This window comes from Rattus norvegicus, chromosome 1 (genome assembly GCF_036323735.1).
Source record: "Rattus norvegicus strain BN/NHsdMcwi chromosome 1, GRCr8, whole genome shotgun sequence".
In the NCBI taxonomy this organism is placed as follows: domain Eukaryota; kingdom Metazoa; phylum Chordata; class Mammalia; order Rodentia; family Muridae; genus Rattus; species Rattus norvegicus.
In genome coordinates this window covers 166,461,429-166,481,183 of record NC_086019.1, presented here as the reverse complement: position 1 = coordinate 166,481,183, position 19,755 = coordinate 166,461,429, and the positions used below count along the sequence as shown (strand labels likewise).

The 19,755-nt window shown below is 41.6% G+C and overlaps 1 protein-coding gene across 1 annotated transcript; it reads right to left on the bottom strand.

Moving 5' to 3' along the window:
• Positions 1 to 3,086: 3,086 nt before the first annotated feature.
• Positions 3,087 to 4,040, bottom strand: Or52m1 (olfactory receptor family 52 subfamily M member 1). The gene has a single exon (NM_001000122.1). The coding sequence runs from the start codon at positions 4,038 to 4,040 to the stop codon at positions 3,087 to 3,089; it is 954 nt and encodes a 317-aa protein (NP_001000122.1).
• Positions 4,041 to 19,755: the final 15,715 nt, after the last annotated feature.

Genomic DNA, 19,755 nt, shown 5'->3' with positions numbered 1-19,755 from the left:
AAAAAGCAAGCAAAATACAAATAAAAAGGAAAGAAAAATCTTCCCCAGATTTTTTCATTTCAAAAATAAAATTAGATAAATGTAAGAAGGTATTAAAAATGAAAGCAAGAGACCTCTTTAATAACAGGAAGAAGAAGGAGGAGGAGGAGGAGGAGGGGGAGGGGGAGGGGGAGGGGGAGGAGGAGGAGGAGGAGAAGGCAAAAATTAAAAGATTACAAAGATTACAATGGGAAGGGAAGGGGAAGCATCAAGGAAAAATAGGAAGCAATGTCAAGAAGATTGCCCAATAATGAAATTAAATGTGTAAACAAAATGTATGAAAGGTAAAAACAACTAACACAATAAGATAAAAAAAAACTAATAAAATTGTAATGAAGAAAATGGAAGCTCAAGGATCAAAACAAAATACAGAAGCTAAAGCCATTGTTGAGACACAATCATCCTCAGTCCTAGAAGGCTTCAGGGTGAGAGTTACAATTTACGGGGTAAGGGGAAGATCAACTGACCTCGAGTACTCTTGTCTGGCCAGTGTTTATTTTGGTGTTGAGTCTATATTGGACAGGAGTCCAGTCTGTTAGGCTGGTTTTCACTTTAGTAATTTCCCTTCTTTGTGGACCACAGTATATGCTTGCCACACTTATATTTAAAGACAATGGAATGGGAAGGTTCCCCCATCTTCCAGAGAAGGAGAACCATGGGAGGGGGAGTCCTGGCACCAACTTGAATAAAACAACTTAGGTGGAAATGAGACAACTATTTTTTTGCCCAGATTAAGATGTTGTCTAACCACATGAGCAGAATTCCCACCCATAATTTGTAGCATTTTTCTTCAAGATGGAGCATCAAAAAGAGATTACATTCAGGGTTAAGTTCTCGAAGGCTTATTATCATTTAGGTGAGCTTGGTTTTTATCAACTCTGCTACTGAACAGTTAACTTGAAACACATGCACATACATGTGCCCATGCCCTCACCTCCAACACACACACACACACACACACACACATACACACACACACACACACACACACACACACACACACACACACTGCAAATGGCTTGTCATCTGACTATAGTGACCTGCTTACAGTGACCAGGACCAAACCTGTTTAGGAATACTCTGTGTCATTTCAAAAACAAGCCACCAGGACTGTGTCCTTTGTAATGTCAGTAATTAGTGTCTCACCCAGGAAGTCCTTCCATGAGTAAATTATTCTACTGATGCATAAAACAAAAAAACCAAATATCACACGAAGCGGATTTCCACTCTACTGTCTGCGCAGATGTGCATTTCGATGTTTTTCTTTCCTAGATGTAATATGGGGGACTGACTGATTATTGTTTAATTAATTTGATTTTTTTTAATAAATGCTTGTTTTTTCTTAGATCTAAGTTAGCACGTTCTGTATTTTTTTTATTTTGACTAATGTAATGACTTTATGTATTTTTTATTTTATTTTTTTTATTTTGTTCACATCCACTTTGGGCATCCAAGAGTACCTTAGCCTTTGAAGTCACTCTCCCCAGTACTGATGGTGTGCCTTGAATGTAATGTTGTAACTCTGATAAGCTTCAACTTCTGGTTTATTTCTTCTTTCCTTATAGCTGTCTGTAATAACTGACCCATGATTTCTATTTCAATCTAAATGAATAATTTAAATATTCTTTTTATTTTAAAATATTTATAGTTGTTTTCTCCTCCCCCAACTCCATTCTCATTCTCTCTCTAAAAACAGAAATCAAAACAAGTCAAAGTAAACAAAAAACAAAAGATACCACAATAAAACAAAGCATACACACAAAAGAAACATATAGTCCATTTTGTATTGGTCAACTACTCCTGGACATAGGACCTGCCCCAGAGTATTGTTGGTGTAGCCAGTGATGCTCCATTGGAGATCTTCAATTGACAAAGAATTTTTTACTTTATTTTTAGGGCAGGAATCTAGAGGCAGAAGCCTCTACAGGGGCCATGGAGGGATGCTGCTTATTAGCCAGCTTTCTTATATAACTCAGAAGCACCTTCCCAGAGATAGCAACCACCCACAATGGTCTGGTCCTCAACATCAGTCACTAATCAAAAAATTAGATAAATAAAATAAACGTTCCATAGGCTTGCACAGGTCAGTATGGTCAATATGGAGACATTTTCTCAAGTAAGCTTTCCTCTCCTTAAATGACTCTAGTTTACGTTGACAAAACACTAGCCAGCACAACTATTTTCTAAGTATTGATGGAGGAAAACACAGATGTGTAGAACCCATGTGTCTATAAATTGCAACTTCCTATTAAACTGATCCCCTTTGCACAGGAACCTACCAATGGATTAGGGTTCATGGAGTGAGAAGGACGCTTTCTCTTCCTTGGAGCATGGGATTCAACACGAGCAAAGACCACAAGGGAAATTGGCACATACAGTCATTTTCTTATAAAAACAATACCTTTCATCAACACATGTCTGCACCCTATTGGCTACACAATTCAGTTTCCTAAAATACCATCTTGTATTATTAAAATCTGTTTTAGCAGCACTACAGTTGCCAATAGGTAACTCAGGAAATAATTTTTTTGTTGCTACAGTGACTTTAAAATGAGCAAGTTTTCCAAATGTACTTAGGAAAAGATGTCTCGAAAACAAACTGAATACAAAGGTTTAGTAATGACCCCGAAGTGTGTTATAAATTTCATAAAACACTGAGCTAGAGTGCCTCAGTCATTCTGCACATGGATTGTAAAGCAACTTTTACTATTTCCCCATACATAAAATGTGAGCACAGACCCCTATAACATCTGAGAGGATAAGACTTGTGTGGAAATGTGGGGGTTTTAAAGTGTTATTTATTTGCTGTTCATCTCATTGCTGTTGTTGATCCATTTTCACAATCCAAACATCCTCCAGTCATAAGATACATAAGGATCTTCCTCCTTTAGAAGGTTCAGAATTGGGCGCTCCTTCCCGCCATTCCTTTGGAACTATAAATGGTGGACCAAACGGCTCAGACTGGGGTTCCCATTTGGGAAACAGCTGTCTATATTTGAATGCCTTCTTCTCGGTGAATTTATGTGAGAGAGAAGAGGAAGCAGCGGTCATCTGATCTTGGTTCCTGTCTTTAGGATCTGAAGAAGCCTGTCCCGGATCTGCTTGGTGCGAACAGCATAGACAATGGGATTGAGGATAGGGGGGATGAGAAGATAGAAGTTGGCCAGCAAAGTGTGGATTGGAGGAGGCACCTGGTGGCCAAACCGGTGAATAAGAGAAGAAACAGCAATGGGAACATAGAAAATCAGAATGGCACAGATATGAGACCCACATGTCCCCAGGGTTTTAAGCCTGGCCTCGGGAGTGGCCAACCCCATCACAGCCCTAAAAATCATCACGTAGGAAGCAGCAATGGCCACTGAATCCAGGATCAACACCAGAAAGCCAATGCTCAACCCATAGACATTGTTAACTCTGCTGTCACCACAGGTCAAGGCAACCACGGCCATGTGCTCACAGTAGGAATGGGAGATGACTCGGGTTTTGTAAAGAGGCAACCTCAGGCGGATCATAAGTGGTAGGGGTCCGATGTAAAGAACTCCTCGGAGCAAGGCGGCCAGCCCCAAACGACCCACCACTGTCTGGGTGAGCACCATGCTATGACGTAATGGATTGCAGATGGCCACATAGCGGTCAAAAGCCATGGCAAGAAAGATGCCTGACTCAACAGTAGCAAAGCAATGGATAAGAAACATTTGACATAAGCAGGCATCCAGGCCAATGCTGCCAGCACCAAACCAGAAAATTGCCAGAAGTTTGGGCATAGTAGAAGTTGACAGAACCAGGTCAATGACAGCCAGCATGCACAGAAAGAAGTACATGGGCTGGTGCAGGCTGCGCTCTACCCTTACCACAGCTAGGATGGTGATATTCCCCACCACAGCCACCAGGTACATGGAGCCAAAGGGGATGGAGAGCCACATATGCAGGGACTCCAGTCCTGGGATGCCGGTGAGCCACAAAGAGCTGGGTACTGAGCAGGCATTATGAAAAGTAGGCATTGTTATATTTAAATAAATCTCATTTGTGTCCCCAAATGTAGAAAGGCATTTCCCCCTGGAAAGAAAAAAGAGCAGTATTCTTGGGCCATGTAATAAATGTCACTGAATATACATACAGTGCTACACAACTTTTAGAAGAAATGGTGAAATTTCATGCTACACTAAAGTATCAACATAAACTTAACAAGCATAATCAAAAATATGTGTTTGAGCGAATGGATGAATTCTTGGATAGTATGATCCTCAATGAGTGATATTTTTGCATCAATAAATGAATCTCCCTGAAGTAGATGTGAATTCATCCATTTGGTAATTTATCTCTCCAGATATAGTTTAAAGTAACTTTTGGGATCACATTAGAATGATCTTCTAATGCCCCACTAAGAATGTCCCACTAAAGAATCAGTCTGCTTCTCAAGAAATAATACTAGGTAAAGATTGTGTACCAATAGGGTCTTATCTGATACCAGGCATGCTCATGGCATGCTCATGAGGAAGGGACCCTCTGCAGAGGTCCACTGGTGGGATCATAAAGTATCAGGATGAACCCTGAGCATGGCTACTTAACCCAGGTGTAGTTAGCAGAACACAGGAGGGGCCACTTTTCAAGATCTGGGACTTTGAATAGAAGAAAAGGACAGCATCGAACACACCTAGTAGGAAGGGAGTTTGAAAGCTAGTCTCTGGCTTCCCTTTTTACTCCTATATCTCCTGCTGGTTCATCATGTTGGCAGGGTCCAGCAAGGATCTCCACAAGGGTACACTTTCTAAATGCACCATGCTGAGACCTGGGGGGGGGGCAAATAGAGGATACCCAGCCCATAGGATAAGAGAGCTGAGACAGACTCACCTAGCTATGGCTCTCCATGACTCTTCCCAGTGACTTCAGAGACCGGCTGTGAAGTACCCTTCCTTCCCAGCCCAGTGATTTTTACATCTATTGCTAACACTAGGTCTGTTCGAAATCTATACTAGCAGTCTCTATGACTCTTATGGGTGAGCCCATTTTAAGGAGAGGAGCATTAAACCACAACAAGCTTACAAGGCAGCTAATTTTCCTATCATCACTCCCTGGGATAGACAGCTCCAACTTCTTTGAAGGCTATTGAACACAGCCTTACTTTTGCACACTGATATCAGATGAAAGGGCTGATGCTTATCCCTACTGCATTGGACACAGCTAGCTATAGTCATAAGAACATCTGTAGGCTGCAGCTTTTAAACATTATTGTGAATTGATTCTAGTTGTATTTCAACAAGGAAAGTTAAAGCATTGATGATTGTTCTCAGATTAAACCTCAACCTAGTACATAGTCCAAAGAGGCTGACCGCGTATCTCAGCTCCAGCAATTTTTCTCCAAGGAGTGGTTATTGTGAAGAATTCACCCTGTCTCTGTCTGGGCCCTGCCAACATGAGGAGCCAGCAGGAAATATAAGTCCCCCCAGCCCCTGTGTTCTGCTAACTACACCTGGGGTAAGTAACCATGCTCTCTGCTCATCCTGATACTTCATAATCCCGTCAGTGCCCCTCTGCAGAGGTGCTCCTTGTCTCCACAGCATGCCAGGTACTCTGTGAGTACCAGATAAGATCCTACCAGTACTCCATCTTTACCCAGTATTGTCTCTTGATAGGCAGACTGCTGCCTTAGTGGGACATAAAATTTGAAGGTGGACAAGTCACAGAACTGAATCTAAAGGAAAAACAACTACAATGTCAAGGCAAAGTCTTGTTAACCTTGTCATGACTTTGAGATTTATAATTAATGGAGATTTGTCCCTTTCGCCCTCTGCTTCTATTCAAATGACTTTTCATGGCTTAGGCATTTACACTAAGCAAGGCTTAAGTGGAACAGAATAGCTTTGCTTTGCTTCAGTAAAGTTCTTGAATGGAAAAATAGGCAAGACTGTCAGATGAGTGCTTTTGTACCCACAATTCTCCTGCATGACTGTTGCTACTACTGCATTTATGAGAGAGCTATTTCAGATTCAGTCAGATTTGGGCAGATACGTTGCACTGTAGAATCTTCCTCTTCATTATACATGGGCACACGAAGAGCTGTCTTACTGGATACTCCACCTCCATTTCATCTCCAGGCTATCTCTAAACACTCATGGCTGTGCAAAGGTTACTCAGGGCTGGAGAGCTGCATAAGAGTAGACGGAGCCAACCTTCTCTCTAGGATCCTAGCACTAAATGTCCCCTTATGTCCCCTGGTCAGAAGCAAGCTGTGTAGCTTAAACATGCCAGGAGGCTGAAAAAGTGCCTCAAAGGAATGGCAAGAAGTAGGTATTCACATTAAGACAGTCTCCTGCCTGAGACCCTATCCAGATACATCCCCATTACCAGCCACAACCCTTGCTGTTCCTCACCCTTGCTTGCTAACTTCCAATGTGGGTAAATATTTGTCAATGCTTCACGTTCTTTTACCCCTTATCCATGCTATTTCCTGGCACTGAGACAGTCCTATCTCTTTGCAATCCCCTTGCTGTGGCCTAATTATCATCTTAGGAAAGCCTGCTTTAACCCTTAATTATGTGTCTTCTTAAGTGCAGAATTCTCTGATCTGCTGACGTGAGTATTTCTCCAAATACCGTGTAAGTGCCAGAAGGCCAACGATTTTGTCTGTCTCATTCTCTACTAAAAGCTCCTCAGTAGCACGGTGCATGGTTCTGTTCCAAAAGAATAATGTCTATTTAAAATACTTTTAGAGTCTTATGTTTGCATTGGTGTGGTAAAAAGATTTTCTAAGCACATTATGTGCAATCTATGAGGCCCCTACCCTTTTAGTCCCCTTTCAAGAACATTCCTTTCCTTTGGTTCTTACCTTGGAGACTTAAATAGGGACATGATCTAGAGTTGGATGCTCAGGAATCCCAGATATCCTCATCCTCCTCAGCTAGAAGTCTCCCTGGTGGTCCTTGTTCTTTTCCTTGGTTCCTCATCAGAAGATCCTTTTCCAGGACTGAATCATGTCAGAAAAGCACAGAACTCTAGAACTGCTTCAGAGACATTGAACTTATAAACACTCTTCGCAAGAGTCTCGGGAATTCCTTCAGAGAGTGGTAGAGTGGCTCAGGGTCCAGTGCAGAAGAAAAATATCCACATCTATCCCAAGAGGATGAACAGAGAATCTGGCTGTAATCACAGCTCACCCCAGCATGCCATGGCTGCTCCAAAATGAGTAAGGGAAGGATAGACCCTCTAAGTCATGATTTCTTAGATAGAAGATCTGCTCTTGTCCCCCTGTCCTGGCCTCTCAGAAGCTAAAACACATATTCTGGAAAAAAAAAAGGCAGAAACAGAAAAGCCTTCCCAAAGTGTAGATGAGTCTTCTTGGACTCAGAAGGGATTGGAGGTCCACATTTTTGAAGGCTGTAAACTCCCTTTACAGTATCTGGGGGAGGGTGGTAGAATTTTGAAGTAACACTTAGGTATATCAAAGACAATACCATAAAAAACTGGCAGAGACGACTTTTTCCATGTCTGGTTTACATTATATAGGAAGTATCATGTGTACTCATAACAAGAAGTTCCGCTCCACACTCACTTATGTGCCCAACACTACAAAACATGCCATTCCTCACAAACAAGTATAGGCAACCTGAAGAAGCAGTTTCTTTTAGAGTACCCTAGTGGGGTGTTTATGGGTTGTGGAGCATCATGTTGTAGAGCATGGGGCAAAAATGTCTCCAAGGCTCGAAAGGTTTGAGTCTTGTGAGCTCAGGCTGTTCCAACTCTGTGTGTCTTCAAGTAGAAAATTGGAATATTTACATCTTGTGTAGTTTTGTAACTTAGGTCCTTATATATAAAAGTCAGTGAAACAAACACACTTAAACAGCCTTATCCCCATCAGTAAGTTTCCTTAGGAGAGGTTAGCTCTCGAGATCCCAGCAGACACTGGCTTCCTCCTTCAGATCAGAATCCAGTAAGAAAGAGGATGATGCACTAAAGAGAGGACTCAGTCTCCTCCACTTTCCATGGCATCCTGCAGCTACAGAACCTCAGAAGAAGGTGGGAAGCTTGCAACCTGCTTCACTCCAACCTCAAACTTCACGCTCTGCATAAAATTGCCCACGTAAATGCATTCTTTCTTGAGTCTGTATGCATAGAGTCTGTATGCATACACTCAGCCAAGTAAAGAAAAGGGAACATTATCCAACACATGTTCTTATGTAGCTTCTGAATCTTAGTTCATCATTCTGACCTCAGGCACATGAACACTACCGTTGGTAAAGTTAGTTCATCAGATGAGCATTTTATAACTGAATAATTTTACATTGTATTCAAGACATTTTAAGACTATAGTAATTGGCATGTACCAACTCGCAACCTTTTCATCTTCCCAATTAACAGAGAAAAGTGTACATCATATGAGAAGAATTGTATTAAAGGCATCGCAGCTCATCCCAAAAGATGCCTACATTCGGCCTAGTAATCAGAAGCAAATAGCGTCATTCTAACCCTTTCCAGGAGAGGGCACCCAACCTGAAAACAAGATGATACTAGGAACAGCTGGGTGCTCTATCAAGGGTTTTCTGCACACAGCAGGACAGTTACACCTAGAAGTTCACAGCACTTGAGACAGTATGCACAAGACCTGTGCAAGCTTCACCACATAAAATCACATTGTGGAAAGGGAAGCAAACACAATCCCTCCCCCAGCTCAAGAGCTGTTAGCAGTTGACAGCCGCTAAGAGGGAAAGTCTGTGTTCTTTTTTTTTTTTTTTTTTTTTGTTCTTTTTTTTCCGGAGCTGGGGACCCAACCCAGGGCCTTGCACTTCCTAGGCAAGCACTCTACCACTGAGCTAAATCCCCAACCCCGAAAGTCTGTGTTCTTAAAGGTATAGCTCTTGGTGCAATGTCACCCTCTAGTGAAGGTCACAAGTCCAAGACAAATGGGTAGAACAAACGTTACTTGATTGTGTACTTGTTTGTTTTAAAGTAGGACACAAAGTTGAGTGGTCAAGGAAGGTAGGAAGCATGAGAGGAATGGTGAGTACAGTCAAAATACATTACATAAGATTTTCTTTTTTTAAAATTGTGTCATTATACTTACTGTTTGTTTTCCAGTTTTTAATCTATTTATTTTACTTTTATTGGATATTTTTTATTTACATTTCAAATGTTATTCCCTTTCCTGGTCTCTCATCCATAAGCCCCCTATCCCATCCTCTTCCCTCTTCTATAAGGGTGTTCCCCCTCCCAAACTACCCCCCCTTCCTACCTCCCTGCCCTGACATTTCCCTACACTGGGGGATTGCAAGCTGGTACAACCACTCTGGAAATCAGTCTGTAGGTTCCTCAGAAAATAGGACATTGTACTACCTAAGGACCCAGCTATACCACTCCTGGGCATTTATCCAAAAGATGCTCCAACATACAACAAAGACATATGCTCCACTATTTTAATAGCAGCTTTATTTATAATAGCCAGAAGCTGGAAAGAACCCAGATGCCCTTCAACACAAAAAATAGATACAGAAAATGTGGTACATCTACACAATGGAGTATTATGAAGCTATCAAAAAATGATTTCATCAAATTCATAGGCAAATGGATGGAACTACAAAATATCATCCTGAATGAGGTAACCCAAACACAAAAAATACATGATTTTCAAAGACATAGAAATGAGAAGATATGAACTACATTTAATGATTAAATGATGTATGTACACATTTTTAAAAAAGAGGGGTTGGGGATTTAGCTCAGCGGTAGAGCGCTTGCCTAGCGAGTGCAAGGCCCTGGGTTCGGTCCCCAGCTCCGGAAAAAAAAAAAAAAAGAAAGCAAGTTTGATGTCATTAAATGTTTTTACTCACCACCTATGTATTGATTTTACTTTTTTAAATTATTCTTTAATCTTTTTTTTTACAGTCCAGTCATTATCACCCTTCAAGTTCTGCTCTCTGACTGTTCCTCGTCTCATACTCCTCTCCCCCCATTCCAAGAGGATGTCACCACCACCCCCCAGATCTCCACACTCCCTGGAGCCTCAAGTCTCTTTGAGGGTTAGGTGCATCTTCTCTTACTGAGGCCAGACCAGGCAGTCCTCTGCCATACATGTGTCAGGAGCCTCATATCAGCTGGTGTATGCTGCCTAGTTGGTGGCTCAGTATCTGGGAGATCTCAGGGGACCAGGTTAGTTGAGACTGCTGGTCCTCTTACAGGGTCGCCCTTCTCCTCAGCTTCGTCCAGCTTTTCCCTAATTCAACCACAGGGGTCAGCAGCTTCTGTTCATTGGTTGGGTGCACATATTGGCATCTGACTCAGCTGCTTGTTGGGTCTCTCAGAGGGCAGTCATGCTAGGCTCCTGTGTGTAAGTACACCATATAGCATCAGTAATAGTCAGGCCTTGGGGCCTCCCCTTGAGCTGGATCCCATTTTGGGCCTGTCACTGGACCTCCTTTCCCTCAGGATCTTCTCCAGTTTTGTCCTTGCACTTCTTTCTGACAGCAACAATTCTGGGTCAAGTTTTTGAGTGTGGGATGGCAATCCCATGCTTCTACTTGATGCCATCTTTCTACTGGAGGTGGACTCTACAAGTTCCCTCTCCCCACTGTAGGACATTTCATCTAATGTACCTCCCTTTAAGTCCTGATGTCTCTCACCTCCCAGGTCTCTGCTACATTCTAGAGGGTCCCCCCTCCTACCTCCCACGGTTGCCTGTTTCCATTCTTTCTACTGACTCTCAGGGCTTCTCTCCTGACCCACCCCCCCAGTACCTCAACATGTCCCCTCTCCCACCCAGGTCCCTCCATCCCTCTGCCCCCTGTGATTGCTTTCTTCTTCCTCCCAAGTGGGATTGAAGCATCCTCACTTGCACCCTTCAACTTGTTAACCTTCTTGAGTTCTGTGGATTATATCCTGGGTATTCTGTATTTTTTGTCCAATATCCACTTATTAGTGAGTACATACCATGCATGTTCTTTTGGGTCTGAATTACCTCACTCAGGATGATATTTTCTAATTCCGTCTATTTGCCTGGATGTCTTCATTTTTTATTGGATATTTTATGTGTTCACATTTCAAATGTTATCCCCTTTTCCTCTCTCCCATCCCCTCCCCCTCCCCCTGCTTCTATGAAGATGCTCCCACTCCCACCCACCCACTTGCACCTCAGTACCCTGGGATTCCCCTACAGTGGGGAATCCAGCCTTAACAGGACCAAGGGCTTTTCCTCCTATTGATGCTGAACAATGCCATCCTCTGCTATATATGCAGCTGGAGCCATGGGTCCCTCCATATGTACTCATTGGTTGGTGTTTTAGTCCCTGGGAGCTCTGAGGGGTTTGGCTGTCTTCTGGCTTTCACAAATAAGGCTGCTATGAACATAATGGAATGCATGCCCCTGTGGCATGGTGGGGTATCTTTTGTATATATGCTCAAGAATGGTATAGCAGGGTCTTTAGGTAGATCTATTTCCAATTTTCTAAGGAACCTCCAGATTGATTTCCAGAGTGGCTGTATCAGTTTGAAATCCCACTAGCAATGGAAGAGGGTTCCTCTTTCTCCACACCCTCACTTACCAACATGTGCTGTCACCTGAGTTTTTTTTTATCTCAGCCATTCTGATTGATGTAAGGAGGAATCTCCGGGTCATTTTGATTTGCATTTCCCTGGTCACTAAGGACTTTGAACATTTCTTTAAGTGCTTCTCGGCCAATTGAGATTCCTCTGCTGTAAATTCTCTGTTTAACTACATTTTTTGACTAGGTGGTTTGGTTTTTTGGTGGTTAGCTTCTTGAGTTCTTTATATATTTTGGATATTAGCCCTCTATCGAATGTGGGGTTAGTGAAGATTTTTTTCCCAATGTGTAAGTTGCCGAAGTGTCCTACTGACTATCCTTTACCTTACAGAAGCTATCTAGTTTCATGAGGCCCCATTTAACAGTTCTTGACCTTAGAACCTAAGCCATTGGAATTCTGTTTAGAAAAATTCTCCCTCCTCCCCTGCCTCAACCCCCCAGCAAATGTGTTTAAGGATCTTTCCCACTTTCTCTTCTATTAGATTCAGTGTCTCTGGTTTTATGTTGAAGTCTTTGATCTACTTGGACTTGAGCTTTGTGCATGGTGACAAATATGGATCAATTTTCATTTTTCTACATATAGACTGTCAGTCAGACTAGCACCATTTATTAAAGATGCTTTTTTTTCCATTTGATATTTTTGGCTTCTTTGTCAAAGATCAAGTGTATGGTTTTATTTCTGGGTCTTTAACTCTATTCCACTGATCAACGTGTCTGTCTCTGTACCAATACCATGCAGTTTTTATCACTATTGCTCTGTAGTAGAGCTTGAGGTTCAGGGATGGTGATTCCCCAAGAACTTCTTTAATTCTTATGAATTGTTTTCACTATTCTGGGTTTTGTTTTGTTTTGTTTTTCCAGATGAATTTGAGAATTGCTCTTTCTATGTCTTTGAAGAATTGGGTTAGAATTTTGATGGGGATTGCACTGACTCTGTAGATTGCTTTTGGTAGAATGGCCATTTTTACTGTGTTAATCCTGCCAATCTGTGAGCATGGAGATTTCTTCATTTTATGGGTCTTCTTTGATTTTTTTTTCTTGAGAGACTTTAAGTTCTTGGCATACAGATCTTTCACTTGTTTGATTAGAGTTACCCTAACATATTTTCTATTATTTATGACTATTGTGAAGAGTATTGTTTCCCCTAATTTCTTTCTCAGCCTGTCTATCATGTGTATAAAGGAAAGCTTCCAATTTATTTGAGTTAATTTTATATCCAGCCACTTTGCTGAAGTTGTTTATTGGCTGTAGAAGTTCTCTTGTAGAATTTTTGGGGTCACTTACGTATATTATCATATCATCTGCAAATAATGATATCTTGACTTCTTTGTCAATTTGTATCCCCTTAATCTTCTTTTGTTGTCTTATTGTTCTAGCTAGAACTTCAAGTACCATATTGAATAGAAATGTGGAGCATGGGCAGCCTTGTCTTGTCCCTGATTTTAGTAGGATTGCTTCAAGTATCTCTCCATTTAATTTGATATTGGCTGTTGGTTTGTTGTATATTGCTTTTATTACGTTTATTATGGGCCTTGAATTCCTGATCTCACCAACACTTTTAACATGAAGAGGTTTTGTATTTTGTCAAATGCTTTCTCAGCATCTAATGAGATGATCCAGTCTTTTTTTCTTTGAGTTTGTTTATATAGTGGATCACATTAATGGATTTTCACATATTGTACCAACCTTGCATCCCTGGAATGAAGCCTACTTGTTTTTGTTATAGGATCCTTACAGGTGATGGGCATCTCAATGGATTGGCATACACTGCTTTTGAAAGAGTCAGGGTTTTTTTTAATATTTTATTTATTTATTATATATGAGTACACTGTAGCTGTCTTCAGATACACCAGAAGAGGGCATCAGATCTCATTACAGATGGTTGTGAGCCACCATGTGGTTGCTGGGATTTGAACTCAGGACCTTTGGAAGAGCAGTCGGTGCTCTTAACCACTGAACCATCTCTCCAGCCCCCAAGAGTCAGGTTTTAATCAAGTTACTTTCTGTTAAAAATTCTCTCAGATGCTTTGGTCTCCCCTCTATCTTTTTTTTTTTAGCTTAATTTATTAGGTATTCAGTGTTCTGCCTGCACATATGCCTACAGGCCAAAAGAGGTCACCAGATCCCATTACAGATAGTTATAAGCCACCATGGTTGCTAGGAATTGAACTCTGAACCTCTGGAAGAGTAGACAGTGCTCTTAACCTCTGAGCCATCCTTTGACTGCACAAAGAATGATGGTGCCATTGTCCCTATAGAACAAAGAGAGGACTCAGGTTCCCGAGGTAAAAGGTAGTGATTTTACTTAACCCTCCTTTTTCTCCAAACAACCTTGTTGCAGAACTCAGCTTCCAAACCACAATGAAAATGTGTTGGTGGAGCCAAGATGGGAATGCCAAAACACAGGACACAAAAATGGCAAAACACAAGACTCTTCTGCTTTATATTTTGAGTACTTGATATCAAGCTTGTAACCTCATCAGTAAGCTTAGTGTCAAATTGTGTCTGAAACTATCCATTGGTTATTTGTAATTCTGGAGGAAAACAGAATTTAAGCTTGCTAGTCCAGATACTGACTTGAAAAAGTATGTGGGGAGGATTTTATATATATCAGTTGTAGAGATATGTGTGTGTGTGTGTGTGTGTGTGTGTGTGTGTGTGTGTGTGTGTGTGTGTGTGTGCGATTTGCGTACATCTCCAAAGACTAGTGATTCATTTTCTCATCTGGCTCAGCTCCGGAATCCAGCGTTAGCACTGACCCAGCTTCTCTTTTCCTACCCATCTTATGCTCCAGGAGTTGACAGCTCGACCAGCCCACTCTCGAGACCCTTGCTCCGGGAGGAGTTGTGTTGCCAGTTCCACCTCCTTCTGCCTCAAACTCAGTGGCCCTTCCAATCAGACCCTGCCAAACATCTCTGGCAACCCACCTGCAGCCGAGCCACAAGCCCTGGCTGCCCCAAGATCTTACATGATCGCTGCTCATTCCCAAGCATGCAGAAAAGGATCCTCTATCTTTCCCTGCGTCTCTTCTTCCTCTTTGGACCCGGAAGTCCCACCTGTACCTTCTGCCCAGTAATTGGCTCCCGGCCTTCTTTGTTAACAAATCAAGAACCAATTAGGGGACTAAACCTTAATATCAGCACCTCCCCTCGCCTTACATCATGACCCTTTGCAAAATCATCAGTTTCCGTGTTAGACATCTCTCCTTGGATAGCCTTGGTTATGCTTGCACAGAAATATAAAGAAGAGAAAGAATTGAAGGAGCTGAAGGGATTTGCAACCCCATAAGAAAAACAATACAAGAGCTCCCAGGGACTAAACCACTACCCAAAGACTACATATGGACAGACCCATGGCTCCAGCTGCATGTGTAAGGGAATGTCAGGGCGGGGAATCGGGAAGAGGTGGCTGGGTAGGTGGGAAAACATCCTTGTAGAAGAAGGGGAGAGGAGATGGCATAGAGGGTCTCTGGGCAGGAAACCGGAGAAGGGGATAACATTTGAAATGTAAATTTAAAAATCCAATAAAAAATCTAAAAAAATAAAATAAAATAAAAAAAGAAACGTATCTGTGCCACTTTGGTTGGAAAAACTGAAATTAGCTTCGTCCCTATCCTGGAAGGGTTAGAAGTAACCACGTGTGAATATTTCCAATTTGTAAATATTTTGGTTAAATAAAAATGAATTCAAAAATTAGAACTTTTTAAAAGATTAACATTTAATTTTAATTTGTTTTCTTCTTGGTATAGGCCAGGTATTACATTAAGGCTTTTGAGTGTGCAAGTGTGTACATGTGTCTGTCTGTCTGTATCTGCCTGTGTGTCTGTGTAGACTCAGGATAAACCTCTGGCGTCATTCCTTCTGTGTCATCCACTTTGTTTTCTGAGACAGGGTTTCTCCCTAGCCCAAGTTCACCGAGTAAACAAAACTGTCCAGCCAGCGAGTCCCAGGGAGCCATCTGCCTAGCCCCGGCCCCCATGCTTGGATTACAGGTGTGCACCACCACTCCCAGCTCTGTCACATGGATTATGGGGGTCAATCTCAGCTCCCTATGTTTGCAAAGCAACAACTTTACCCACAGAGCTATTTCTCCAACCACGACAAATATTATTTTTAGTAGAAGTGGTGACTACAAGAACATACACGAATTACATGAGGGTCTAGGAGTTTCCCCCACCCCTCTCTTGTGAACTCTCTCATGAGGTATGAACCTTAGAACCTGTGAGTACACCAGGCCCAAGGGAAGGCAGTCAAATCCAGCACCAGCTAAGAGCTCACCTGAGGATAAGAATAAGTCTCTTTTCTAGTCCTTGAAGCTAGAGTGGACAGAGAGTGACACCCAAGAGGGAACTAAAATCCAGAGGGAAGCAGGCAAGTTTCTCTGTGCAGCCCTTGGGAAACAGCCAGCTATTTTCAGAGCCTACATAAAGGAGAAGAAAGAAAGTGATCAGGGGAATGGCCTTCCCCTGGCTGCCAACTACCTTTTTTCAAGCATCAGATAAGAGCTAACCACCATAAGGAAGAGTCTGCAGCTCTGTGAGCATGCTCCATGGGTAAGCACATTTCATGTCGACTGGGAGCAAAGCCACAGAAAGAAGCCTTCTAGAGTCAGAAACTGTTCTCTTCCTCATAGGATTACTCAAAAGCATCAGCGAGTTGATACAATATTGCCTTGGTTGAGCTAAAGAAAAAGAAAAAAATCACAGAATAGAAGATAGGGATGCCTAGTATTTAGGAACAGCAAAGGCTGGACTCCGGCAGCCCAACTGAGGTTCTTGTCTTAGAGTCCAGGATGAGACATCTCTTTACCCTGAACTGATCCCAACAGAATCAGTCTGTTTTTTTCAATCAGTGCTATTCATGTTAATGAAGCTAGTTATAACATTTCAAAATAAGTCTCTTATGTTTCTGACTACAGGAAAGCAAAAAGGATAGGATATGCTTACAGGCCAATTCATTAAAAATTGAGAGAGATGGGGGAAGGAGAGATGGAGAGAGGGAGGGAGAAAGAGGAAGAGGGAAAGAAAGGGGGAGAGGGAATGGGAGAGGGGGAGAGAGAGAGAGAGATTATAGTCATTTAGTTGGCAAAGAAGTTCTAGACTCTCTACTGTCCTGGAGATGCAGCACCGACTGTCAGTGGAAGGGAGAATGGAGGAGTCGGTGGGTGAGGTGACGACAGCACTATTCAGCAGCTAGGAATCCTAAGCCTGACAGGATGACAGAGATGAAGAAATGCTCATATCACAGACCAGGAAACAAAATAAAAAACAAACACAATTCGCCAAAATTTGTACAACAGCAAAAATAGAGTTAGGAAATGAACCTGTGTGTCTTGCTTCTAATCACCGCTTATGTCAGCAGCACCTCTCTCCGAAGCCTCAGACCGTCAGATCATCTCTCCCTGGGCTTGCAGGCTTGTCACCACTGTGCAGGTAAAAATGCGATCTCTGTAGAAGCAGAAAATATTGGTATGCAATGCTCTAGATCAAGTGAGGTAATTTAGTTGCCACAACCTAGTTAAGACTGAAGCTTATGATGACAGTTGTGTGATGGGAACATAAGGTGGGTTTGTTTTTTTTTTTTTTTTTTTTTTTGGCATTCTTTATCCTAGCCTAACACTCAATTAGTTTTTGAAATAGGTCAGACACAAATCAAAGACAGAGACTACAGCTAAGACCATAGCTGGACGCAGAGTCTTTTGCAACAAGTAGTTACTATTTAGACATACCCTGAAGTTGAGTAAATGAGCTCCTCTCTGTTTTGATACATTATACATTCAAAGTACACATCAACAGTGTCCCGGTTTTAAAATTCTGTACTAAGCACTGCCTTAAATCTTGATCCATCTGACCTATTCCTACACTTTCAAAAGATCCTCTGAGATGTAACAAGCACAGAGAAATGTTTTTTATTCATGAAATGTGAACACTTCACAGTCTGCCACTCATCTTGAGTTTCAGGGGGAGGCATGTGCTGTCACATCAAAGCCCCGCCTTCTTTCCCATACAGCTTTCCCTTGCAGTAAACATTTTTCCTGTTTTGCAAATGGAAAAGGAGACTTCACATAAATTTCTAAGAGTACAATAAAGTTCTGGGGTGACAAATCTGACATGTTAGTAATTCAGCAGCGTCCTGAGCAGCCTCCTACAGCTGCCTTCCCCTTACTAACTGATTGATCTAAGTCGATTGTACATTTATTTGACCCCTGAGGAAGTAACTTTACATGTCAACACTCATTTACATATTCAAATATCCAAGTCAAAGATTTAAAATAAAAAAATATTGCAAGCTATTTTAAGATTCACAGAATGTGAATTTAAGGTTCTACTCTCCATCTGTCCATTGAATGTCTAGCCACTGAATAAACAAATGAGCTCTTAAAATGAGCTGTGTATCAAAGTCTAAGGCAGTGGCCTCACAGGCTACATAGGGACTTAGTCCTACTTGGTATAGAAATGAAATAGCTAGCCCTATTTTACAGAAAAATTAAAATAAATGTATGTAGGCTTTTTTTTTTGAGACAATTTGGGAGTTTGTAAGGGTCCAGTGAAACACACACACACACACACACACACACACACACACACACTATGGTATAGATTAAAGATGTCACTGAGAGCTTTGGAAAGGATGGACCGAAACTAGCCTTAAAGGATGGGAGAATATACCTAGGGGAAGCAAAAGTAATGAAGAAACTTCCCAGACAGAACAGCTGTGTGAAGAAAGTCATCGTGCACACATGGATGTGGTGAAAACTCACTAACAAGTACTTGAGAAGAAGGATCAGGAGGGCAAGCCTGAGACAGGAAAGGGCATCAGTGCTGTTCTGGGCTCTCAGACTGAACAATGAGGATGTAAATAAAAACTTTTAGCAGATGCATCTAAAAACCAAAAAGCAGACAAGACCTGTATAATCTGGTTCTTTGACCAAGGACTCTGATGCAAGGAACATGTCCATTATCCCTTTAGTTCATTCTCATTACTCTCTAGTAGCAGATGGTACAAAGTCTTAAGAAAATTTACTCTAAGGAAAATCACAAGTGGTGCCCAATACTTGCCAGGAAAAATTACTAACAGTAGTCTTTCCTTAGAGTAAACATTCTCAAGAAATTGTGTCTGTTCTTCATTCTGTTTAAGCATAAACTCTAACAACCTGAAATGTGAGATATTTTTCTGAATGAGTCTAGGTCCCATGTCGTGTGTGTGTGTGTGTGTGTGTGTGTGTGTGTGTGTGTGATGGGAGCTATGAGTTAACATAAAATAACTGATACTGGAGGTCCTGGGCTTCCAGAATTAGAGTAACGCAATCTGCTACATAACTGGTTTGGTAGAGTACCACTTTTGTATGATTCTGTATAAATGTGGCCTTGAACCAAGAGCATTTGCCTTTGCCTTCATCAGCCTGCCTGTGTGCCTGTCTGTAGGACTGTGGGCTACCTGCCTGTGCGCGCGTGCATGTGCATGTGCATGTGTCTCATTATGTATAGTGACAGTCAGAGGACGGCTCCCATTACGCATTGTCACCTTCCCACAGAAGTTCTGGGATTACAGCTGTGTGCTACTGTGCCTGGTTTACAGCTGTGTGCTACTGTGCCTGGTTTACAGCTGTGTGCTACTGTGCCTGGTTTATAGCTGTGTGCTACTGTGCCTGGTTTACAGCTGTGTGTTACTGTGCCTGGTTTACAGCTGTGTGCTACTGTGCCTGGTTTACAGCTGTGTGCTACTGTGCCTGATTTGCATAGGCTCTGGAGATTTAAGTCCTTCAGTGTGTATAACTGCTTTACTCATTAACCCATTTCAACCACTATGTCAAATCATAATAATTCTATCCCACTAATATATTTTCCTAATAAGACTGCTTCCTTCTGTTTTTATCAGACTTTGATAATTTATAACTTTATTTTTAAAGCAGACTATACACATGTAGAAGAATTTATATTCCATACTTGTGGTAGAAATTTAAAAGTACCCATAATACTGTCTACGTAAAAATCAACAGGTTGAAAAGCACAACGAAAATCTTTCCAGACACTTTCAACTTATGGATATAATTCTACATGTCACACACTTTAATAATATTAAATCATAGTTTATTATGCCTCCTAGTAACCCCTTCAATTATTATACGATATAAACATTATACAAGTAAATCCACAGTTAGTATAATTCTAGATCAGTAAATGTATAAA